General features: G+C 37.1%; 2 protein-coding genes and 1 long non-coding RNA gene across 5 annotated transcripts; all 3 read right to left on the bottom strand.

The window, feature by feature from the left end:
* Nucleotides 1-8723: 8723 nt before the first annotated feature.
* On the bottom strand, nt 8724-13898 carry LOC137248241 (uncharacterized). Of its 3 annotated transcripts, none has more exons than XR_010952138.1 (4): nt 13250-13898; nt 12355-12699; nt 10016-10400; nt 8724-9956 (listed from the first exon to the last, which is right to left on the bottom strand). It is a non-coding gene; the product is annotated as an uncharacterized lncRNA (long non-coding RNA). The 3 variants fall into 3 exon arrangements; XR_010952139.1 differs by having other exon boundaries at nt 8726-9956; nt 12355-12565; XR_010952137.1 differs by having other exon boundaries at nt 8728-9956; nt 12355-13898.
* A 1084-nt stretch (nt 13899-14982) lies between these two features.
* Nucleotides 14983-17102, bottom strand: LOC137248240 (tRNA (guanine(26)-N(2))-dimethyltransferase-like). The gene is made up of 4 exons (XM_067779116.1): nt 16265-17102; nt 15768-16208; nt 15322-15699; nt 14983-15251 (listed from the first exon to the last, which is right to left on the bottom strand). Exons 2-3 carry the CDS (start codon nt 15818-15820, stop codon nt 15420-15422), a joined length of 333 nt encoding a protein of 110 aa, XP_067635217.1. The 5' UTR covers nt 15821-16208; nt 16265-17102; the 3' UTR covers nt 14983-15251; nt 15322-15419.
* A 651-nt stretch (nt 17103-17753) lies between these two features.
* On the bottom strand, nt 17754-20599 carry LOC137250478 (uncharacterized). Its single transcript, XM_067783360.1, has 4 exons — nt 20391-20599; nt 20080-20292; nt 19866-20022; nt 17754-19803 (listed from the first exon to the last, which is right to left on the bottom strand). The coding sequence occupies exons 1-4, from the start codon at nt 20460-20462 to the stop codon at nt 19679-19681; spliced, it is 567 nt and encodes a 188-aa protein (XP_067639461.1). The 5' UTR covers nt 20463-20599; the 3' UTR covers nt 17754-19678.
* Between the last annotated feature and the right edge of the window lie 2655 nt (nt 20600-23254).

Here is a 23254-nt window from a genome sequence, read left to right as displayed (position 1 = left end):
ATTCATCCGCTTTTTCATTCCCATCTATTCCCATATGCCCTGGGACCCAATATAGATGTATGCTTCTCCCTGTCCCGATTCTCTCCAGGGACTGCTTACACTCTAACACGCATATAGATGCTGTGGTATGCGGGATTATTGCCTTAATTGCTGCTTGACTCTCAATATAAAAGTTAACACGATTGCAGCTTGGGCTATTTTCTTCGAGGGTTTCCACTGCTTTGGTTACGGCTACTATTTCCGCTTGGAAAACGCTACAGTAATCCGGCAGCCTGTAGGATCTGTTTATTTCCGGATCAGCACAGTATACCGCAGATCTTACTCCTTCCACTACTTTCGAACCATCTGTGTACGCATGTATCGCCTCGCCCGCCATTTGAGCACCCTTGCGCCAACCGTCCACTATTTTGGCCTTAAGATAGCTCTCGAAGCGCAGATAGGGAATCAGGTAGTCTGTTCGTCTTGTGATTGATGACGCTATACTACTATGGCCGTATGGTCGGCGCTCAAGCTGCCCCGAGGCACCGAGCCTGGTTGCAGTTGTTAACGCTATGTTCTTTGCTACCAGGTCTACAGGTGGAATGTGCAGAATGACATACAGTGCAGATGTCGGGGTTGTTTTCAGGGCTCCCGTAATGTTAAGAATTGATAGTCTGCATACCCCTCTAATTTTTTGAGGTAGGTTGCTTTTTGTGTGGCTTTCCACCAAACAAGAACTCCATAGTATAGGATAGGGCTTACAAACGCTATAAAAACTCAATGAGAAAGAGAGATCGATAAGCCACACGTATACCCCAGTATTATTTTATATGCATAAAGTACCGTTGAAGCCTTCACCCTCTCCTCCACGTTAAGCTTCCATGACAGCTTACTGTTTAGGATGATTCCTAGATACTTTGTGCAAGGTTTCTCCTGTAGGCACCCCTCCTAACTTAGGCCTGATCCAATTTGGGACTTTGTACCTCTTTGTAAACAAGACCATATCCGTTTTATCTGCGTTGACTTTGAACCCGACATTTGATGCCCAGGTATGAATATCCCGAAGCGCCCGATCCATCAAAGTGCTAATCGTTGGAAGGCACTTTCCACTTATGGCAATTGCAACGTCATCTGCGTAAGCCGTAAGTTTTACGGATCCTTCATCAAATCGCCTGAGCAGTTGGTTGATGACCAGCGTCCACAGCAGAGGTGATAGCACCCCTTCCCTGCGGCGTTCCCCTGTACACTGATTTCGTGGCCTCGTACAATCCCCATTGTGATGTAATCTTCCAGAAATTTAACATGCAGCCGATCCATCTGGTTAAGGCTGGATGTACTTTAATGTAATTAAGACCATCCATAATCGCGCATTTAGAGACATTATTGAAAGCCACGGCAATGCCTAAGAAGACTTTTAGAGCATATTCCTTATATTCCAGGGCTTTCTCTACGCTTATTATCACCCTATGCAATGCGATGTCTACCAACTTGCCTATGCTGTACGCATGTGGTGTTGTGGAGAGCAGCTTTTCATCCACGTTGGACTTTATGTACACATCTATCAGCCTCTCAAAGGTTTTGAGCAGAAATGATGTTAAGCTAATGGGTCTATAATCTTTGGCATACACGTGACCGATCTTTCCCGCCTTTGGTAGGAAAACTACACGAGCAGTTCTCCAAGAGCGCGGTACATCATTCAGTCTTATGCACCCATCGAATATTATTTTAAGCCATTCCACGACCGCCCTACTTGAGACTTGTAGCATGGCCGGCAATATACCATCTGGGGCGGCGATTTAAACTTAGAAAACGTGTTCACTGCCCACTCGATCTTGGTACCGGTCAGCAAGCGCGGCACTACCCGCTCCGTGATCGAAGTGTGAGTGCTGTCTGCTGACTCTTCTAAACCATCTCCCGGTGGGAAATTTGTATCGAGAAGCACCTCAAGGGATTCCTCACTATTACGTGACCATTCCCCGTTCTCTTTCTTTATTATTCCCTGGACCATATTTCCCTTTGCTAGGACTTTTCTCAACCGTGCTGTTTCGCTGAAGCAATCTATGTCCGTACAGAAACTTTTCTATGCGATTCTTTTCGCCGTGGAAATTTCACGCTTGTAGATCCTCAGTAGATCCCTGTACTCGTCCCGACACGCTTCGCTTTCCGCGGTCTTTGCTAGCTTAAACATTTCTTTTACCTGTCTACTTAGAATACTCAGCTCATTGCTCCACCATGGCGGCTTTGCTTTTCCTCTGAATCTTCTTAGAGTGCAAGCTTTGTTATACGCAGTCATAAGCGTCCTAATTAGGAATTCATTAGACTCCTCCAGTTCTTCCACATTGGCAACCTCTTTGGGTTGTCCCAGTTTCGTTTCTACCTGTTTCTGGAATTTAGTCCAGTTTGTTGACCAAGGGTTTCTAAAGGTTCCTCCCTTCTCTACCCTCTTTAAGGGGATGCTGAAGCTGATATACGCATGGTCGGAGAAGGATGGTCTATCAAGAACCATCCAATCATACCTTGATATATCACGTTCGGAGCTCAGTGTAATATCCAGAACATTGCTGGATGTTGGACCAATGTATGTAGGGACATTTCGCCTGTTGGCTATCTGCAAATTGGTTTGCAGGATGTAACAAAATGGAGATTCGCCTCTCTCGTTCGTATCTGCTCCTCCCCACGCATTGTGGTGCGCATTTGCATCCGCGCCTATGACCGACCGCCCTTTGCGCCCTTCGTCCTGTACTAGCCTCTTGCACTCCATCGGTGGAACCTCCGCAGTATGGGCCATGTAGCAGGATGCCAGGATATGTGCCTGCTTATTCCTTTGGTCAACGGCCACCACTACGAGGTCCTCAGTAGTGTAATTAGGCAGCATATATGAATGCAGCTGTTTCCTTACCATTACTACAGCTCGCATCCGTTTGCGCATAGTAAACGCCAAATCCGCGCGCGCTAAGTCCAGAAACCTTTCCTCCCGATGAGAGCCACGGCTCCTGGATCAGCGCCACGTCAAACCAACCCTCCTCAAGGGTTAGGAGGAGTTCGCTCGATGCCACTTCACTGTGTTGGAGGTTTATCTGCAGCACCATTGGGCTGTTTGTCCCCCTCCAGCACCTTCGTCGTGACGTCGTCGTGCTCCCCTTTCGCTTTTGGTGTAGAGTGTTCGAACCCCCCTTCAGCCTGTAACTGTTGTAACGGGTGTTCCTCTGTGCGACTCCCAGCACCATCTGGCTGTTGGTCCTCTTCTAACACCTTCGTGGTGACGTCGGCTACATCCACCTGTCTTTTTTCCCTTAGGCTTTTGACTCCTTTTCGACTTCGCCCACTTCCAGCGTGTTAGGATTTTTATCCTCGGGACTTCTTTTCGTGATTCGCATATAAATTTTGCCTGTACCAAAGGACATTTTTCCATGCTGCGTGTACAATATATCCTCCGCCTGCTTGTTTATTTGAAAGATGTAGAACTGACCTTCCTCCGTAGGCCGAGATACAGTAAGTACCTTCCAATCCTGCGACGGTATGTTCGGATTCTGAGTCTGCAGAAGTCGCAGTGTATCCTCCAACTTCATCACGCATGGTATCCATACCTTAACTTTTGGTACCGTGGGGATTTGCGCTTTACCCACCACCTCAAACCGCGCGTTCGTGCCTTGCCTCTGGAGGTTTGGAACCACTTCCTCCAGCCACCGCAAGCTCGCGATGTTGTTGTCGCACGCTATCATCTTCACACCATTATACCTTCCCCCGAACCAAAGGTTGGAAGGGGCTTACTTGGTTGTTCCCGCATCATCTTAAGCATTAAGCTAATAAGTTCCCTTTCTACAGATCTCCACCTTTAAGCAGTCATCTGTCCGAAAGGACTGCTACGATCAACCAGCGCCACTTAGCGGTATCTCCCTTTGGCTTATCTCCTACTTCCGTAGTTGGAACTTCCCTCTGACTCGCAGCTTTCGAGGTAGTTGCTACCTCGCTATTGGGGCCCATCTGTCTTAAGGTACGTCCACACCGGTAACGAAATAGCAAAGTTGTATAACAATTGTTTTAAAACAACTTGCAACTTGTTATACAACCAAGTTATCTAATTCCGACAACCTCTGGGTAGCATGTAACCTGCTATAAAAACAGAAAAAAAGTTACACAACATCGTGTTATACAACATTTTGCAGTTGAATTCCTAACAATTTACATAACACTGGTTTTATAACTGTTTGTAACATGTTTTGTTACTGCTGTGGACGCGCCTTTACAGCTTTGGGCTTACTTGTCTTGTCTATGCGACTGCCCTGCCTCGCGGCTCTGGGACTGGGTCCTTTCTGCCTCTTGAAAGCAGGCTTGTCGCCTGCCGCCGAACGGTGCCTCTTCATTCTGCCATTCGACGCTTCTTCCTCGTACCGGTGGCAGAACCGAGGATTTCTAGCAGCAAACATTTTGAACTGCCTTCGACCTACTTCTACCGCCTCATGGGCCCATTCCAAGCGCTCCATCTCCACTTCTGTTGGGTCGACCACTGCTCCCAGGCGTTGGACAATTCTTAGTGTTGCACGGTACTGCGAGACAGCTCTTTTACTTCCTCTGCTCCGTACCCTTCTCCACTCTTCTACTCCGTTTTCATTTGTGTGCTTTTCCAAAACGGAGTTCATTGAATCAGCACTACTCTCGCTCCCCGAGTCCGACACATCGCTTAATGCGTATTCGTCGTCCTTGGCTTGCGACTCAGTCCTCCTTATATAATTTGGTAATGATTCGTTCATCTTGGTAGTACACAAGGCCGACTCAGCGGTCCAGTATTATATGCGAGGAAAGAACCGTCAGCCACAGCAGCGCCCTTACTGTGGTAAGGCCATCAATACTTCCCGAGGTGGCACGGTATCGGGAAGGCTCCGTTCAAATACAGCCGAATTTATCCCCTGGCTGCAAAACGTCCAATAGGCACGGTCCGCATAACACAAGAACAGCTAGTTGAGTACAATGCCAAATCAAATAAAATCCTTAAATTTTAAGAAAAAGGACTTAGGGATTAGTTTTTCATGCTTCACTATAATGTTAAGAGTAAAAATTTTATTAACAACCAATACTGTAAAATCTTAATGAACTGTCGATAAAAGCATCCGCGATTTACCACCAGATTGACTGAATTTTGTGTGTGTTAGTGCAGTCGGGTGGCTTCATGGTTCAACTATATACAGGTTGGCTCATCTGTAAAGCAACAAAATATGTCTGTTCAAATTGTCAAAATCTGTGTATTGGTGTTGGTGCGAATGGTATGGAATGGAAACATAAAACCATAGCGGAATGATACAAGGTGGCAGCATGGTGACATACCTACAAACATAAATAAAAATTCCATGTACTTTGTTTTTGTAAATTCGATGGACAAATGTCAAAACCGTACTGCGCCGTAAGTTGATGTATCAAATCAAATAAAAAAAGTTTATAATCAGCTGTTCCATGCTGCCACCTTGTATCGTTGCGCCATGCATAAAACTTAGCAGTTTTTGTATGTGTAAGTAAAATGTTGCCAATGTGTTGGTTTCATTTTGAGTTTGCCATCTCCTTTTGACAATCCCTTCGACCATGCAATGACATAAATAAAATCAGTTGATGAGATGAGCCAACCTGTACATAATTGAACCATGGGTGGCTTCGTGACACACGTATTTGGCTACACGTTGATGAAAATCAAAAATTTTTGATTTTTTCATTTGACGCTAGCTTATTTGATAGTCGCGGGGTGTGATTGACAAAACGCAGTGTTGTATTTAGTTTGTGCCGACATTCAAAATGAACAAGTGCGCGGAAGAACGGCAATTCATATTAAAATTTATTGAAAATTATCAATGTTTAGCAGCTTTATGGATTGTAAAGCTTTTATTATTATTTATTAAAATTTTTATTATTTAATAAAACTGCTTTAGATGCAAGTAAAAAAAGTCATCATCCGATGACGACATATTCACGTCCGAACGCTACGGTTTCTCAATGCAAATCATTGTTTACTATATAGTTTGGCAGCTTAAGTAGAGGTTATGTTGCGAATAGAGTGGAAGGCAGTGGACTAGGCAGTCGAATGTCATATAATGAAGGAATGGTGTTCGGAGTTTTTTCAAAGTTAAAAAAAAAATGATAAAAGCTTTAATATAAATAAAACTATTGTTTTAATAACAACAAAAATGCCATATATATTCTGTATACATAAATTTATAAGGATTATCTCACTTTAAAATTTGAATTAAATAATCTAAAGTTTTTTTTTTGAAACTGAGTCGAGAACTGTGCGTGTGAATGTGCGAATTTTCAGCGATCAGCTGTTAGTTGCGCTACTTGGTAAAATTTACAATGATGCAAATGTTCATTGTGAATGATGACAAAGTGTGATCTCTTCTGCATAAACGTCAAAATTCCAAAGTGATTGGATCACCTGATTCGTATTTGACTATCGCTGTCTCATTCTGTATCTCTTTCTATCACCCGCTAAAGATAGGCGCCGCCATATTGAACAGCCTGTCAAAACGCTGAAAAGTAGCCATATTGAACAGCCTGTCAGGCAGTTGATACCTTGTAAAAATCGTGTGACCAAAAACGCACACAGCCACACGAATTTTTGACAGGGGTGACGATTTGGAATGAAAAATTGTGCAAATGAAATAGCATGCTGACAAATTTTGCTTTCCCACAATGTATCGTGCCCTCTCGCACCTATTATTTTCATAGGGATAGCAAAATACGTCATTTTTGCGTGCAAAAAATCCGCCATTTCTAATTCTGCAGAAAAGTGGAAAATTTTTTCAATTTGTGTGATTTACATTTTGCAGAAATTAATATACGCATTCTTTAATATTTTTTGGTATACTAAAGTGTGTTTTAGCAAAAAAACTCATATCAATGTGTGCATGTTTATAAAGAAAGAAAGTGAAATATGTATTTGCATAGTATAAATAATCGTGAGCAATTCTAATGCAAAATAGTAAATTTTGATTTCCACATACATACAAGAAAAAAATTCTTGTTACCATTAAGATTTATTATCCAAAATTGAAAAAAAAAAGATTAGAAAATTCGGTGTAAAAAAACGGCTATGTGTGCAATAAAATAGCCTCTCTTATTGAGATACCCCTCCATGGTCTCCATTAATTATTGTGACGGAGGTGTGTTTGCAGCAGCAAAGTGAACCCAAACAGTGTAGGTCGTGGTGGTTGTTGTTCGTGGTCCGCATCAACTTGACCAGGTGGGGCAATGACGCCACATCCAGTTATACCAAGGTATATACCACAACAGCAACTGGGTAATGCAAGGCCACGATAGCAGCAGCAACAACCTCCCAAGGCTGGCTATCATCGTTGATTTATAAAAAAACAGTGTTGTGCATCTTTAATGCTTAAATATTTCCTCTGTTGAAACAGTTTCCACGATTCACTGTTCAACGAAAGCGGCATACGCTGGCCCACCACCGAACAGCTGATAACAAAAACTTGGATGCACAGCAGTTTAAAGACAAGTAAGTTTCAACTATCCCACTTAAGTATTTAAACTCGAATAAATCAAATTTTTTCCTTCTTACTTAATTGGTGCTTAACCGTTTAAACGGCTATGTCCGTTCAAAAAGGCGCGTCAGTCGCTTTTTCAGAGGGTTAACTGGCACCAATTGTTCACACCAAATTGTTTCTTATATTCCCAAATATAGATGGGCGGCCACTTTGGTCGCATCCCATACATGATCCAACGTTTGTTGAAGAATTGCTACAAATCATAGAAGAAAAACCGCTTAGTGATTTGGACACACAACGTCGTTTAAAAGGTGTGTTATCGGCGGTATGCCTGAACTTGTATTGGGTACATGAGTTTTTGTGTAAAAAATATTCATCATATCCAACATCAATACCTCGCATTCAATTGTGGACGCTGTACGCTCTACATTGGGTTCACGTAATATGGACAAGCATATTGTTGATTCCAGTGGTAAGGCCACAATTTCAAATGATGGGGCAACCATTAAGAAACTATTGGATAAAATAATAACACAACGTAGCGTGCTCAAGTGGTATAAGCTTATCTGGAAAATAAGTTCCAATTTCATGTACATATATAATAATATTGAAAATAATAAATATTGAAAATTCAATTTTTTTGTTCATATTTTATTCATATGGCTGCTCCAGGTAAAGTAAATCTGCAGGTAAAATACACGTTATATGGCGGTTATATAAATGGTAAAACCGCAGTAAAATTGATTGTCAAATGGCTCGAAAATGTAGAGTGAAATGACGGAAAAATGGCCGCCATTTGACGAGCATTGTGACGTGTGTGAGCAGCACAGTGCTATGCTCACATCCTATAAGTGCCCTGCAAAAACGCTCCACGTCATTTTACTAGTCATTTTACGGTCATTGTGACTTTCTGCAGCGGTTATATTCATAGTCATTTTTGCGTGGGGCGATTAGGTTTTGTGACCAAATTTTCCGTTTCGTTCCTATTAATGTGATCATGCATTCCGCTCCCACCTATAGGATGTGAGCATAGTAGTGTGATGTTCACACACGTCACAATGCTCATCAAATGGCGGTCATATTCTCCGTCATTTCACTCTACATTTTCGAGTCATTTGACAATCAATTTTACTGCGGTTTTACCATTTATATAACCGCCATATAACATGAATTTTACCTGCAGATTTACTTTACCTGGAGCAACCATATGATTAAAATATGAACCAAAAAAATTGAATTTTCCATATTTATTATTTTCAATATTATTATATATGTACATGAAATTGGAACTTATATTAATACAGTTCATATAAAAAAGAAGTAAGTACTTTAATAATAAATAAACTCGCTTAATTGGTTTTTGTTTTCCAATTGAAATCTTTTCTAAGCGAGCAGAAAATAATTTTAAGCTTTAGAAAAAACTCCAATTATTTGAATAATCTACAACTTAAAGCTTAGTAGAAATTCAGATTAGGTTTATTTTTTTTCAGATCAAGAATATTCAAAGGTGTCGTGGAATCAGATTGCTGTCGTAATTGGTGAACTTAAAAATGTACTACTAGTAATTGAGTCAGACTTATTATTGTTCTAAATCTAACCATTCCAGCAATAATTCTGCAACGCTTAGCAGAAGTATTGATTGGTTTCCAATCTAATTACAACAGCAATCATACCACGACATACTTTATTATATATGTACATGAAATTGTAAATTAAATTAATACAGTTCAAATAAAGAAAAGTACGTATTTTAATAATAAATAAACTCGCTTAATTGGTTTTCGTTTTCCAATTGAAATCTTTTCCAAGCGAACAGAAAATAATTTTAAGCTTTAGAAAAAACTCCAATTATTTGAATCAATTTAAATCTACAACTTAAAGCTAATTAGAAATTCAGATTAGATTTACTCTTTTTTTCTGATCAAGAATATTCAAAGGTGTCGTGGAAACCGATTGCTGTCGTAATTGAATTTGAAAGTAATAAAGTAAAGTAAAATATGAATTTAAAAATGTAGGACTAGTAATTGAGTAAGACTTATTATTGTTCTAAATCTAATCATTCCAGAAATAATTCTGCAACCCTTAGCAGAAATATTGATTGGTTCCAAATCTAATTCCAACAGCAATCGTAACACGACATACTTTATTGTATATGTACATGAAATTGTAACTTAAATTAATACAGTTCATATAAAAAAGAAGTACGTACTTTAATAATAACATAAACTCGCTTAATTGGGTTTCGTTTTCCAATTGAAATCTTTTCCTGTGCAAGCACATCGCTAACCTGTGTTGGCAAAAGATATGATTATACTGTCTTCGATAGATAGTCGGACGAGCCGCTACTCGGCGAAGTAGAGATGACCGTTGTGTCGGTGGCAGCAGTTACAACAGCAGATTCTAACTTTGCACCATCCGTACAGTGTGATGAATGCTTCACTGCCTTTTCCAATTGCTTGGCGCCAGCAATTTTTGCTGTTTGTAAAGCTTTAGCTGTAATGCAAATATATAGATGGGTTAAAGTGGTTTTCGTATGTTATTCAACAACTCACCCTATACCATCATCACAGCGTTCTCATCGATTTTGAATATGTGTACTGTTTCAGTATTCAGACCCAATTCGTTTGGTGCAATATTTTCGATTTGATGAATATGTATACTATCAGTTAGGCAGACAATTAGGTGCGTTCGATTCATTCATATACTGTGTGGAATTGAGCCGTAGACGCAATGGCAGATATTTTGATTCTTTTTGAAGTGTAACATTTGTAAACAGTTGGGGTTCTCTGCTGTTCCATCACCACTAGAGAGCTATTGAAGAAACGCTCGACCAAGATAATATGTTGCGATTTACGCGCATAGATTTCTTCCACCTTGTCACAGTTATTGATGGAGAAAATGCGAAAGCCATATTTACCATCCAATACCGAAATGGAACTGTAGAGGAAGAAACATTTATTAAAATTTAATAAAATCAAAAAATGATAGTTGTGCTAAAATGGGGTAACGTATTGTATGTTAAAGTATAGCGAAATCTCAGCGGCTTTGTCCTGGTCAAAATTGAGTTTGAATAGGCTTTATTCTTCATTCTTAGAAACATGTACGAAGGTACCTGGTAAGATAATAAAAATCCTCAACGCTTTTTTTGCAATAACTTAAAAAAACTCATATTCAAACTTCTGCTTAACTTCTACATATCAATAGCTACCTTTACCACCAGGAGTCACTATTGCTTCTACGCCTATGCTATTGTTTCCAACACCGATGAGCTTTGTAATAAAATAAACAGCTATCTCCCCAATCTTTCCATTTTTGTCGCCTCGCGAAACCTGATATTGTAACCAACCAAATCATCGGTGATCTTATTTAAAACATGGCCGCGCCAAATGTCGACCATATGACATTACCCTACCGACTGTCTTACACCTTAAAATTTTGGGTGTGACTTTCATCAGGATCTACATTTTGGTGAGCACGCAGCCGCAATTGTTCCTAGAATTCAGAGCCGTACCAAAATCCTCAAATCCCTCGCTGGCAGTACCTGGGGAAAGGATAAAGAAACGCTCATGACTACACACAAAGCAATTAGCCAGCCGATTAAGTGCTATGCGTCACCCATATGGTCGCCAAGCCTAAAAATTACCTACTGGAAGAAGCTACAGGCCTGCCAAAATACTGCTCTCAGAATTGCCACGGGCTGTCTGTAGGGATTTACTACACGTTGTTATGAAATACTTGTTATTGTTAAAACTTTAATTTTTCTTTAAAAATCGCATTTCAAATTTTTATATTTCATGTTATATTTGATGTGAAAATTTTTATATTACTTTACTTTTGAATTTATCATTAAACGAATATATAATTAAAATGTATCGTGAATATTGAACGAATAAATTTATTGAACAATTATAGATACCAGATGAGTTGAATATCCATAATAACGTATCCTGAATATCCACAATAACACATCCATAAAATTTAAATTTAATGTTTAATGATAAATTCAAAAGTAAAGTAATATAAAAATTTTCACATCAAATATAACATGAAATATAAAAATTTGAAACTCGATTTTTAAAGAAAAATTAAAGTTTTAACAATAACAAGTATTTCATAGCGTTTTTTTTTTTTAATTTTAATTTAAGCGTTTATACAATAAAATAACATTTACAACTAGTAGCACTAAAAAAAAAAAAAAAATTAAAGTTTTAACAATAACAAGTATTTCATAACAACGTGTAGTAAATCCCTACACTGTCTTCTTATGTCCCCAGAACACCATCTGCATAATGAGGCGAGAATACTCCCCATCAGGGAGAGAAATGAGATGCTGACCAAACAGTTCCTGTTGAATACTCAGAAACCTGAACATCCCAACAGACATCTGATTGGTCAACCAGCATCGTCTAGGTGCCTAAGGAGTCATCTCCGTAAGCATTTTGAGGAAATACGGCTCTTGAGAACCCAGCCGTATGAAGCGAAAAAACACAAGCAGGTCCTTGGTGAACTCCATAAACAAGCGTCGGACCTTTATGCTAGGAATTGCCCGGTAAATCCAGTACTCAAAGAAAAGTATCCAAACCTCGCGGAAGAGGAACGCATACTCCCCAGAGAAAAGCGAGTCACTCCAGCTCAACTTCGTTCTGGATACTGTAACAGGTTAAACTCTTACCTATCCAGAATCAACCCCGACATACAAAATGTATGCCCCGCTTGCAATGTGTCCCCACATGACACCAACCATCTTTTTAATTGTAATGTACGCATAAGTCATGCAATAGACGTTGCAGTGATTTTGCTTCTTCATCTATTTCTTGTAGTTCTAAGATTATATTATTAAATTTATACCACGCAATCTTATCAACTTTCAATATGTTGTATATTCACTTACCTTGTTTACAAGGGATTTTAAATTAGTTTCCATCGGCGCTGCGCTTTTTAGCATCTTCTTTAACCATATCCTTGTTCTCGCTGTGTATATACTTAAATAGTGTGCTGTCAGGATCGGATGCTGTTTTATCACACATTTTTTCCAAAGCCATAAAACTTTCATCAGACCTACGTTGCTGTTGGCATTCGAATATAGTTTCGTCACAAGATGCCTTAGTTGAAAAATTATAAGGAATATTCTTTATAGTGTTTGCATTATTGGATTTATTTTCATCCTCCATTTCAAATATTTTGTTCATTGCATTTCCGCTAACAGCAACGTTACTTTCGTGTTGATCCACATTCGCTACACGAGAGTAAATTGGCTTACTATATAAGAATTTGAAATTTTTCCAAATCTTTGACTAAAAAGTAGCTACTAGCTTCTAGAACTTTATTACTTTACTTTGAAAAAGATAAATCACTTTAGCATGGTAATATATACCTATTATTAAAAATTAATACAAACAATATCTTCAACATTTTTTTCTCGATTCACGAACACATTTAGAAAGGCTACAACGCCTGCTAAAGAGCCGGTATCTTGCCAACGCTTTAGCTTGGATTTAGAGGAGGATCTACAAACTTTGCTAGAAGCACGCGCAGCTGCATTTATTAATTTTTTTTTAATAATAGGTATATATTACCATGCTAAAGTGATTTATCTTTTTAAAAGTAAAGTAATAAAGTTCTACAAGCTAGTAGCTACTTTTTAGTCAAAGATTTGGAAAAATTTCAAATTCTTATATAGTAAGCCAATTTACTCTACAGTATTTAAAACATCCATCTCCATGCTCACTCGAATGGCTCATCATAAACAAGCATATAATTTTAATGATATATTTATAAGCATTTACCGTTGCATGACAAGTAATTTCTTGACTTTTGCACGCCAAGCTTTATTTGCTTGAAATTTTTCCAATCCAGACATTTGTATTCAGGAAAATTGAAAAAGAGCAACAAACATCCAAGTTATATTTTGTTGAACCACAGTAGACAACGCGCGGTAATCTTCCAGGGTTTTCGTTACGAAATATCTTTTCTAGATAATCTTATACCACTTGAGCACGCTACGTTGTGTTATTATTTTATCCAATAGTTTCTTAATGGTTGCCCCATCATTTGAAATTGTGGCCTTACCACTGGAATCAACAATATGCTTGTCCATATTACGTGAACCCAATGTAGTGCGTACAGCGTCCACAATTGAATGCGAGGTATTGATGTTGGATATGATGAATATTTTTTACATAAAAACTCATGTACTCAATACAAGTTCAGGCATACCGCCGATAACACACCTTTTGAACGACGTTGTGTGTCTAAATCACTTGGCGGCTTTTCTTCTATGATTTGTAGCAATTCTTCAATAAACGTTGATCATGTATGGGATGCGACCAAAGTGGACCGCCCATCTATATTTGGGAATATAAGAAACAATTTGGTGTGAACAATTGGTGCCAGTTAACCCTCTGAAAAAGCGACTGACGCGCCTTTTTGAACGGACATAACCGTTTAAACAGTTAAGCACCAATTAAGTAAGAAGGAAATAATTTGATTTATTCGAGTTTAAATACTTAAGTTGGATAGTTGAAACTTACATGATGTTTATCACCCCTACAAGAAACGCTGATAGTTTTACTAATACACTCACACTTGTAATTGACAATGCTGATCCTGCGATGACGTAAACATTGATACTCAAATTTATGTATGTTCCTTTGATCGCTCGCGCATGTCCGCATGTTCCCAACGACAGCCTATAATCATGAAAAAGGACTCAAACTGGGAAAGCTTCGGACACCTGGTACAGAACAAAAGAACATACAGCAGATACCAGTATGCATGTGAGACAGATACATAATTCTCAACGGAATTTTATGTATGCGAGAACAGTTTATCCGATTTAATCATGTTGTCACTACTGACTGTCATATGACAATCAAATGATTATCACGGTTGTTTTGTTATTTTTTAATTCCGCCATTTTCAACCGACGAAAACCATATAAAAAATAAGTTTAAAAAATGAAAAAGAGAGCATTTCAAAGCTCCATGCTAAAAGAACAAAATCGAAAATAATATTAAAAAATACCAAAAGCTGTCGGAATGTATGGGGCGCACTCAAAAAATTGTAACGCGAAAAATAATAGTGGTTAGTGGTGATTCATTTTTAAATGTGTTTCCGCATGAGGAAAGCGCTCTTCTGTTGTTTTGTTATTTTCTGAATTTAAATTGAACATTCTGAACTCGAATTCTTATAAAACTATTTATTTTAAACAAATAAGAAACAATTATGCTTTTATCACGTACAAAATTAAAAACGTAATGAAATAAAGTAAATAAAAAGCAAAAAGCATTGTTTCATTTTTGGCGGAATATGACAATGGTCATTTATGATAGTATAACAGTCAAACCTGATATCTACAGTAAACTATCATTTATGACACTTTTTGATAGTTAGAGTGTCAGCACTGATCCAGGAAAAGGAATGAGAGTGAGCAGTATGGCTATATACTTAATCAGTAGGCGATGTTGGTGTATAAGAAGGGAACAAAAACTCACACGTACACAGTTGTTTACATCACATTTGCGCAAGTCCCCTTAAGTTTGTGATAGAAAGTTTGTATGAGGCGCTGATCGTTAGGTTGACATTGCTGACAATCAGATGATAGTCATATGATAGTCAGTATTCTTGTAGGGACCGCAATGCGCACAATTTGTATTAACATTTGGTCCAGTTGGTATACCGAATTTTACTTCCGCATTGCATTTATCTGAGATCTTGCTTTTTATAATACCCATAGGCTGTAGCGTATAGGTATCACAACCAGTGCATTGAAATACCATTCATTGTTTGCTGTGTTCATAATATAAAGATATGGTAAGTAATTGGATTGTGGTAAAAGGCCAAAATGCTGTATACCAACCTCATGCTATATTTACACTTCGCTTGACTACTATGCATACGCACAAATACGCGTATATAAAAATTGGCAGAAATGCTCAAAAGTGGCTCAATATATTTTCAATAACGATTAGAGTGCTTTTCAATGCAATGCAATAGTATACGCAATCCCATCTCATGGCAGCATTTCATACGCAAAGGCACATAACTATATTTGGTATTGCAGGCTTCAGGCGTATTGGCTGCCAGCACAGTCATATCATTCGCAGTTACAAATAATGAACCGCCACTCGTCAGTGATTGTATAGCGCCATCCAGAAAGCGATTCGGCCAACCATAAGGATCTAGGTCTATAACATCGAAACGTTTCTCATATGAAGTTGAAAGGTACATGAGAGTCCTATTGCGAATTTTATTATTGATTATTACAGTTAAATCACTAGCTATTGATTCGTATATCAAACCTACATTGCATCCCCTTCGCTTGGCACAATTAAATGTTCCACTCCATTGTGTCGCATATTTACGCTAATGGAATCTACTGCCACCTTAGATAGATCATTTGCAACAATTTCACGCACGCCTGCTACTTCTTTTGCATAACTTATGCTACGTAAACCTGTTGCAGCAAGCGCTTCCAATATTCGCAGTCCATCGTCCTATTTTACACCTTCAGCCGTGTATGGTTTCTTGTCATTAGCATTGCTTGCTTTCCTTTGTATTTTGTGGATTTTTATGCGCCGCCACTTCCCGCTCTCTTGTCAACCGCTTTGAGTATACATTAAGTACTGAAATACTTAAATCACGATTAAATTCTTGTACTGGATTGTAGAATACGGCCCCGCCGGCAATAATTTCTGTAGTGCTTTCTTTGATCACACGTTCGGGTGCTTTGTCGTTCGTAGCGATCTGTTAATTCATAAAATTTAGGGCGATTTTGTTAATAACGCGAAACATATATTTACCTTATTTTCAGATATTTCCTCAACTTCCATTTTAGCTTTAAACTGCTGTGCATCCAAGTTTTTGTTATCAGCTGTTCGGTGGTGGCATACGCTGGCTGCTGCTTTCGTTGAACAGTGAATCGTGGAAACTGTTTCAACAGAGGAAATATTTAAGCATTACAGATGCACAACACTGTTTTTTTATAAATCGACGATGATAGCCAGTCTTGGGAGGTTGTTGCTGCTACTATCGTGGCCTTGCATTACCCGGTTGCTGTTGTGATATACACCTTGGTATAACTTGATGTGGCGCATTGCCCCACCTGGTCCAGTTGATGCGGACCACGAACAACAACCACCACGACCTACACTGTTTGGGTTCACTTTGCTGCTGCAAACACACCTCCGTCACAATAATTAATGGAGACCATGGAGGAGTATCTCAACAAGAGAGGCTATTTTATTGCACACATAGCCGTTTTTTTACATCGAATTTTCTAATCTTTTTTTTTCAATTTTGGATAATAAATCTTAATGGTAACAAGCATTTTTTCTTGTATGTATGTGGAAATCAAAATTTACTATTCTGCAGTAGAATTGCTCACGATTATTTATATTATGCAATTACATATTTCACTTTCTTTCTTTATAAACATGCACACATTGATATGAGTTTTTTTTTGCTAAAACACACTTAGTAGACCAAAGAATATTAAAGAATGCTTATATTAATTTCTGCAAAATGTAAATCACACAAATTGAAAAAATTTTCCACTTTTCTGCAGAATTAGAAATGGCGGATTTTTTGCACGCAAAAATGACGTATTTTGCTATCCCTATGAAAATAATAGGTGCGAGAGTGCACGATACATTGTGGGAAAGCAAAATTTGTCAGCATGCTATTTCATTTGCACAATTTTTCATTCCAAATCTTCACCCCTGTCAAAAATTCGTGTGGCTGTGTGCGTTTTTGGTCACACGATTTTTGCAGGGTGGGAGCGGAATGCACGATCACATTAATAGGAACGAAACGGAAAATTTGGTCACAAAAATTCATCACGCCCATGCAAACGTGACTATGAATATAACCGCTGCAGAAAGTCACAATGACCGTAAAATGACAGGGAAAATGACGTGGAGCGTTTTTGCAGGGTAGATACCCAGCAAAAATGTGCCCGTAAATTGACTAGGAAAATGACTAACAGCTGTGTCGATGGAACACGTAAATCGTTAAGTAGCATTTGTACAGGGCAGCGGTAACTTTCGTGACCAGTCCATTTCGTCGTACCTATTTATGTGATTGTCCATACTGCTCACACATATACGGTTTTAGGTTATCGAAATGTAAACAAACTATAGTGCTGTACTGTTCTTACATTCACGTTCTGGCAATCATTTTTTGAGTTATATACCTGTAACTTTACGAGTATTTTTACGTTAATATGACCGTCATTTTACTAGTGTTATGACCGTTTTTTTACTTGGATTATACTGCTATATAAATAAAATATTTCTTTAATTCAAATCTATTAACATTTCTTTTATTAAACATTTTTACAATATATTACATTATTTATAATAGTTGTAAATTATTAACTATAAGTCTTAAGGAATAGTTTTTCAGTCTTGTTGGTGACCCATAAATACAAATTTTATTGTATGCGATTGTATGCATACAAAGTTAAGGGAAACTTAAATAAATTAATTAATGATATAGAAAACAAAAGAAAAGAACTAACAGAACTATTTGTTGCAGTAAACCATCAAATCGTGAGTAGGCAATTCACAATTTGGGTAAGTTGACTTGTAATTCGCCAATTTTAATGCTATAACTTTTTTATTTTAGTTCAGAAAGCTGCAATTGAGGTTCGAAAGTTACAATTGAAGTTCAAAAATTTCAATTCAAGTTCAGAAAATTAAATTCAAGCTCAGAATTTCAATTTGTAGTTCAGAAAATTAAAATTGAAGTTCAGAATTTCGGTTTGTAGTTCAGAAAATTATAATTGAACTTAAATTGTTATTTTCTGAACTTCAGTTGTAATTTGCTGAACTGCAGTTGAAATTCCTGAGCTTCAATTATAATTTACTGAACTTCTATTGAAAATTGTGAACTTCAATTGTAATTATTTGAACTTCAATTGAAATTTCCGAGCTTTCAGAACTTCAATTGCAACTTTCAAATTTTTTTTACATAAAATGAACAATTTAACATTTTATTGACAGTTAAATTGGTGAATTGCCTACCAGTGGTTTGAAACCACTTACATTCGTATTGGCGCTTCTCTATATCATTAATATAACAATATCTTTTTAATAATTCAATTAATACACAAATATAAATTTTTTCCATTTACATTTTAGAACTGTGTACAAAAATATGTAATTTTACATATCACAACCTAAACCAAAAAGCATTTCAACTCATAATCAGAGAAGATTTGTGTTGAATGTTGATTTATACCACGAAAATAACAAAATTGGTAACAAAACCAGGCTAAACGATAACGTTAACTACCAAAAAAAAAGTTATTTCACGATGCTTTCATGGATCGATTTACAGTTACATACCGATCTGAAATTTTTTTAAGTTTTCATATTTTTTAGTTTAAAATGCGATATATGCATTCTGTGGCATAATTTTAGATTGAATGTACTTCATGCAATTTTCTTTCTTCGTGATTTTGCAATAATAAACGTAGGTACTCATAGTAATTTTTTGTTTTGAATTATGTGATTACAATATTTATAAGGACTATTTAGTTGATGGTATTGGTACTGTCAGTTAAATTCATCAGCAATTATTTATATTCAAAATATTTTTTTGTTATACATCTATTTTATAAATTTTGGTTAAAAATTATTGACAAATTCGTTGCAATTAGATTGCTTTAAAAATCTTTGCAAACTTTGTGCGATTGTTGAATATTCAGGCAGGTTCTGAAATTCGAGTATTATTTTAATTAGAGCATAAAAAGAGTAACGTAGGAAAAAACTTAGAATTATTTCAGTTAAGTTCATCACAAATATTTATAGTCAAAATACTTTTTTCTTATACATTGCATTTAAATTGCTTTAAAAATCTTCGCAAACTTTGTGCGATTGTTGAATTTTATTTTAATTAGAGCATAAAAAGCTTAGGTACGTAGGAAAAAACTTAGAATTATTTCAGTTAAGTTCATCACAAATATTTATATTCAAAATACTTTTTTCTTATACATCTAGTTTATAAATTTTTGGTTAAAAATTATTGACAAATTCGTTGCAATTAAATTGCTTTAAAATTCTTTGCAAACTTTGTGCGATTGTTGAATATTATTTTAATTAGAGCATAAAAAGCTTAGAATAGGAACGTAGGAAAAAAAGAATTATTAGGTTCTTCTATAATTTTTAATCAAGATTATTTCAGTGTGTCTTGTTCGTTTGTTGTAGGTAGGTTTATGCTGTTGCAGAGCTGGATTTATTGATCAGATACCGCCTTTGTTTATGCCGGTTGTGGCTCAGCGTTAAACACCGTCTCATGCTGTCTTCGAAGTTGATCCTGCCTTGCAGTTTGAAAACGTCTAAATTAATAGGAATGGACAATGTTAGTAATAACATTTTAGAGCAATTTAAATTACACTACCAAAAAATACGCTGTTCACGAGTTTCAGTTTAGATAAAGATCGTTTGCCCTGTACTCCGTCCCAGTTAAAATTGAAAAGAACGTTGTCAGAGAAAAGTTTTCTCATTACTCCAATAATGTCTGATAATGCACCTTTCAGCATAAAGATATATGATTTCTAAATGAAAACCACCAATTTAAGTTATGAAACACAATTAAAAATATTCAAAAATACCATTGATTCTTGATAATCATCTGAGTCCAACTTTTTCTCAATGTCATAAACTGAATCCAGCGATGTTAGTGGCATAACGATAGAGAGCTCGGTGTGAGTATCATTTTCCGTTTCTCCGCTGATACGGCATACTATTTTGTGCGTTTTCTTAATCAGAACTTTTGAGTCACGCATGACCTTATAGATAGCCATGACTTCTGCCAATTCTGGAAGCTGAAATGATAGCATAAATAATAATTAAAGAGAATCAAGGTATTGCGGCTACAATTGCTAGGGTTTCACAAATAACAGTTCAATATTTCACTACGCACCTTTTCTTCAATCTTAGTCAATCTAAATTCCAGGTCGATATTCTTCTGTAATATTGTTTGTAGTATTGCCATTATATTTTCGTTTGTTGTAGGGAATGTTCCTTCGTTGGTTAAGGAAGTAGCCGCATTATTCAAAACGGTACTCGTTGTATTTAAGGAAGAGTAAAAGGACGCGCTGTGTTGTGCTACATCGATGAAATCGGCGTTTGCTGAATCGGAATTGGAGGGAAGTAAATCAATCAATTTGTTGTGTGTTTGGTTGGTACTAGAGCTGGACGAATTATTGAAATTGTTGTTTATAGCTTTTGAGCTAGATGGAAACGGTTCGCTGTGTTGTGCTACATCCACGACATGGGGGTTTGTTGCAATATAATTCGAAGCAAATTCATCGACGGCAGAAAGAGCTTTCGGAGGTGGTGCCCCACACATCTGTCGCAACTGCATTAAAATCAGCATCTGCCCGAGCAAATTTTGAAATATTGGCGTATTCGGCTACACTGCGCTTAAATTCTTGATTTTCCTGACTGCAAAGGTTATAAAACGTTCTTCTCTTCATATTTCTTACCTGATATAGGACACGTTCAGAAACACAAAAATAGCGCGGACCCAAACACGCGAGCGTAAAAATTCTGCTTCCACTGCTGATATACTTAACCTTTTCCAAAGTATATGCTTGCCTAAATATTGAATAAAAAAATGTAAATGTTAGCCAAATCACTGTGTAGGGGCGACTCTGCTTAGAAAAACTTTTGAAATTGAAAAAACTTGTTTCTAAATTTTTGATTTTTTCAGACTCAACTTTATGGACTTGAATAAATTATAAACCATGTCCCTCAAACAATCGTGCCTCCCTTCAACCTTGAATTATCTAACTCTACACTGGATACAACAATATCCGAGCCAAGCAACTAATTGATGAGATTGTGAATTGAAAGTATATGTTATTTATAAGCTGCCCGAAGCCTTCAGGCTTGTTGCAGTTGCTAACGCCATATCTTTGGCCATTGTGGTTAGCATTATTAATCTGCAAACCACCTCTAACCTTTTGGTATGCATACTTTTTTGTGTGTCTGTCCACCATAGTCAAGGACTTTTCACCTCCTTCTCCACGTTGAGATTCCATGAAATCTGAATATCTAGAGGGATTACTATATACTTTTAAACTATAAGTTTGCGCACTTATATATATATATTTGTGATCGGGAGAACTCCCTCTTTAATTTGATATCAAGTTCAACCCAGAAATCGGGGGGTGCTAAACTAAATCGCTGCCTTGATTTCATATTATAATGTAAGCATACGTGCTGGCATCCAATTTAGGTGCACTCGGTGGGCGCATTTTCCTTTTCCCTTCATCTTTTGGTGGGCCTTGTGTGGTTTCAATCTTGGGCTTCCTCTCCACACTAGATATAAAATTTCACTTTGTAAGAAAGCATGGCAGCGATTTAGTTTAGCACCCCCGAGTTCGCGGTTAAACTTGGTATCAAATGAAAGAGGGAGTTTTCCCGATCACAAATATATATAACTTAAAGTGCGCAGACTTATAGTTCACGAGTTATTTGATGTTAAAGTTTGCAAATTTAGCAAATTTCTATAGCACTCTCACTTACAATTTACACATCTTTCAAAACTTTTATGCTCATAAATACCTATATAAATTGGCAACGATACACTTGAATTTCATTTTAGTATATTTCACATATAATTCTTGCATTGTTTTTACTTAATTTAAATGTTTTTTTTAAATAAATCGCGCTTTTGTAGCAACATTCACATTTATGTATGTATATATTTTATCGATGACATTACAAAGCTGTGCTGCCACATCAACAATAGCCGACAATTTCTTAAATTCTTCATCTGAACGACGAGCTACTTGTTTGAAATTATATGTACAAATTATCTGTACAATTTACTTGTTTGAAATTATATGCTGCTTGCAAATTATCTGTACAATTTATGCATATAATTTTTGGAAGATTATCAATTGATGTTGCGTGCAACTATGGTAAACGGAATGGCTGATTCGCAGAAAATTTTTGTGACGTATTTGAGGGTACATAGCATGTAAGAAAAGGCAAGCATATATGTATCGGGCATTTCAATTAGGCCATCTCATTCTGCCATACTAACAATTGTGGAACAATGTGGGATATTTTGTTGTTGGTCGCCATCTTTGGTCACTAGATTTTTGCTGGGTAAGAGCTCACACTTCGTCATCATTCACAATGCAAATGTTGATTGATGGCTTTTTATTTGATTGTCGCGGGGCAAGCGTCAAATACCCGACACGCACACATACAAAAATTCAGTCAATCTGGTTGTAAATAGCGGAAGGCTGTAAGGGCCAATTAATTGTGACTTATAACCATAGAACCATAACCAGATAAAACAGCTGATCGAACCTACCTTATGGAAATCAATGTAATCGATTAATGGTGCCATACCATAACGCTAACGCCATAACCATATCATAGCCAACCAATTGGTTTTTGGTTTCTCGCCATATCCATAACCTAAAAATATTTGAGTTGGTGAATTTAATAACTTTTTGTAGATTTTATTCATTGTTTTGGATACGTTATGACTAATAGACTTAGTTTTTGTGGAATATGTTTGTAATTTTTTGCATCTTTTTTATGAAATTTTCACTATTTTTAGGTTAAGGCACCATTAATCGATCACATTGGAGATGGATATGGGTATGGTTACGACTATGGCGTTAGGGTTAAGGGAGTTTAATTAGCCCTATAGCTGAATAAACACGTTAAGCATAAATACTCAACCGTACGTTCAGAAAATTCAGGGGCCGAAACTGTTATTCCTTTAATAATATAATTCCTTACAAAACTATTAATTTTGGA

Source organism: Eurosta solidaginis, chromosome 4 (assembly GCF_040869045.1).
Source record: "Eurosta solidaginis isolate ZX-2024a chromosome 4, ASM4086904v1, whole genome shotgun sequence".
In the NCBI taxonomy this organism is placed as follows: Eukaryota; Metazoa; Arthropoda; class Insecta; order Diptera; family Tephritidae; genus Eurosta; species Eurosta solidaginis.
The sequence above is the reverse complement of the archived record's forward strand: the minus strand, read 5'-3'. Positions and strand labels throughout refer to the sequence as shown.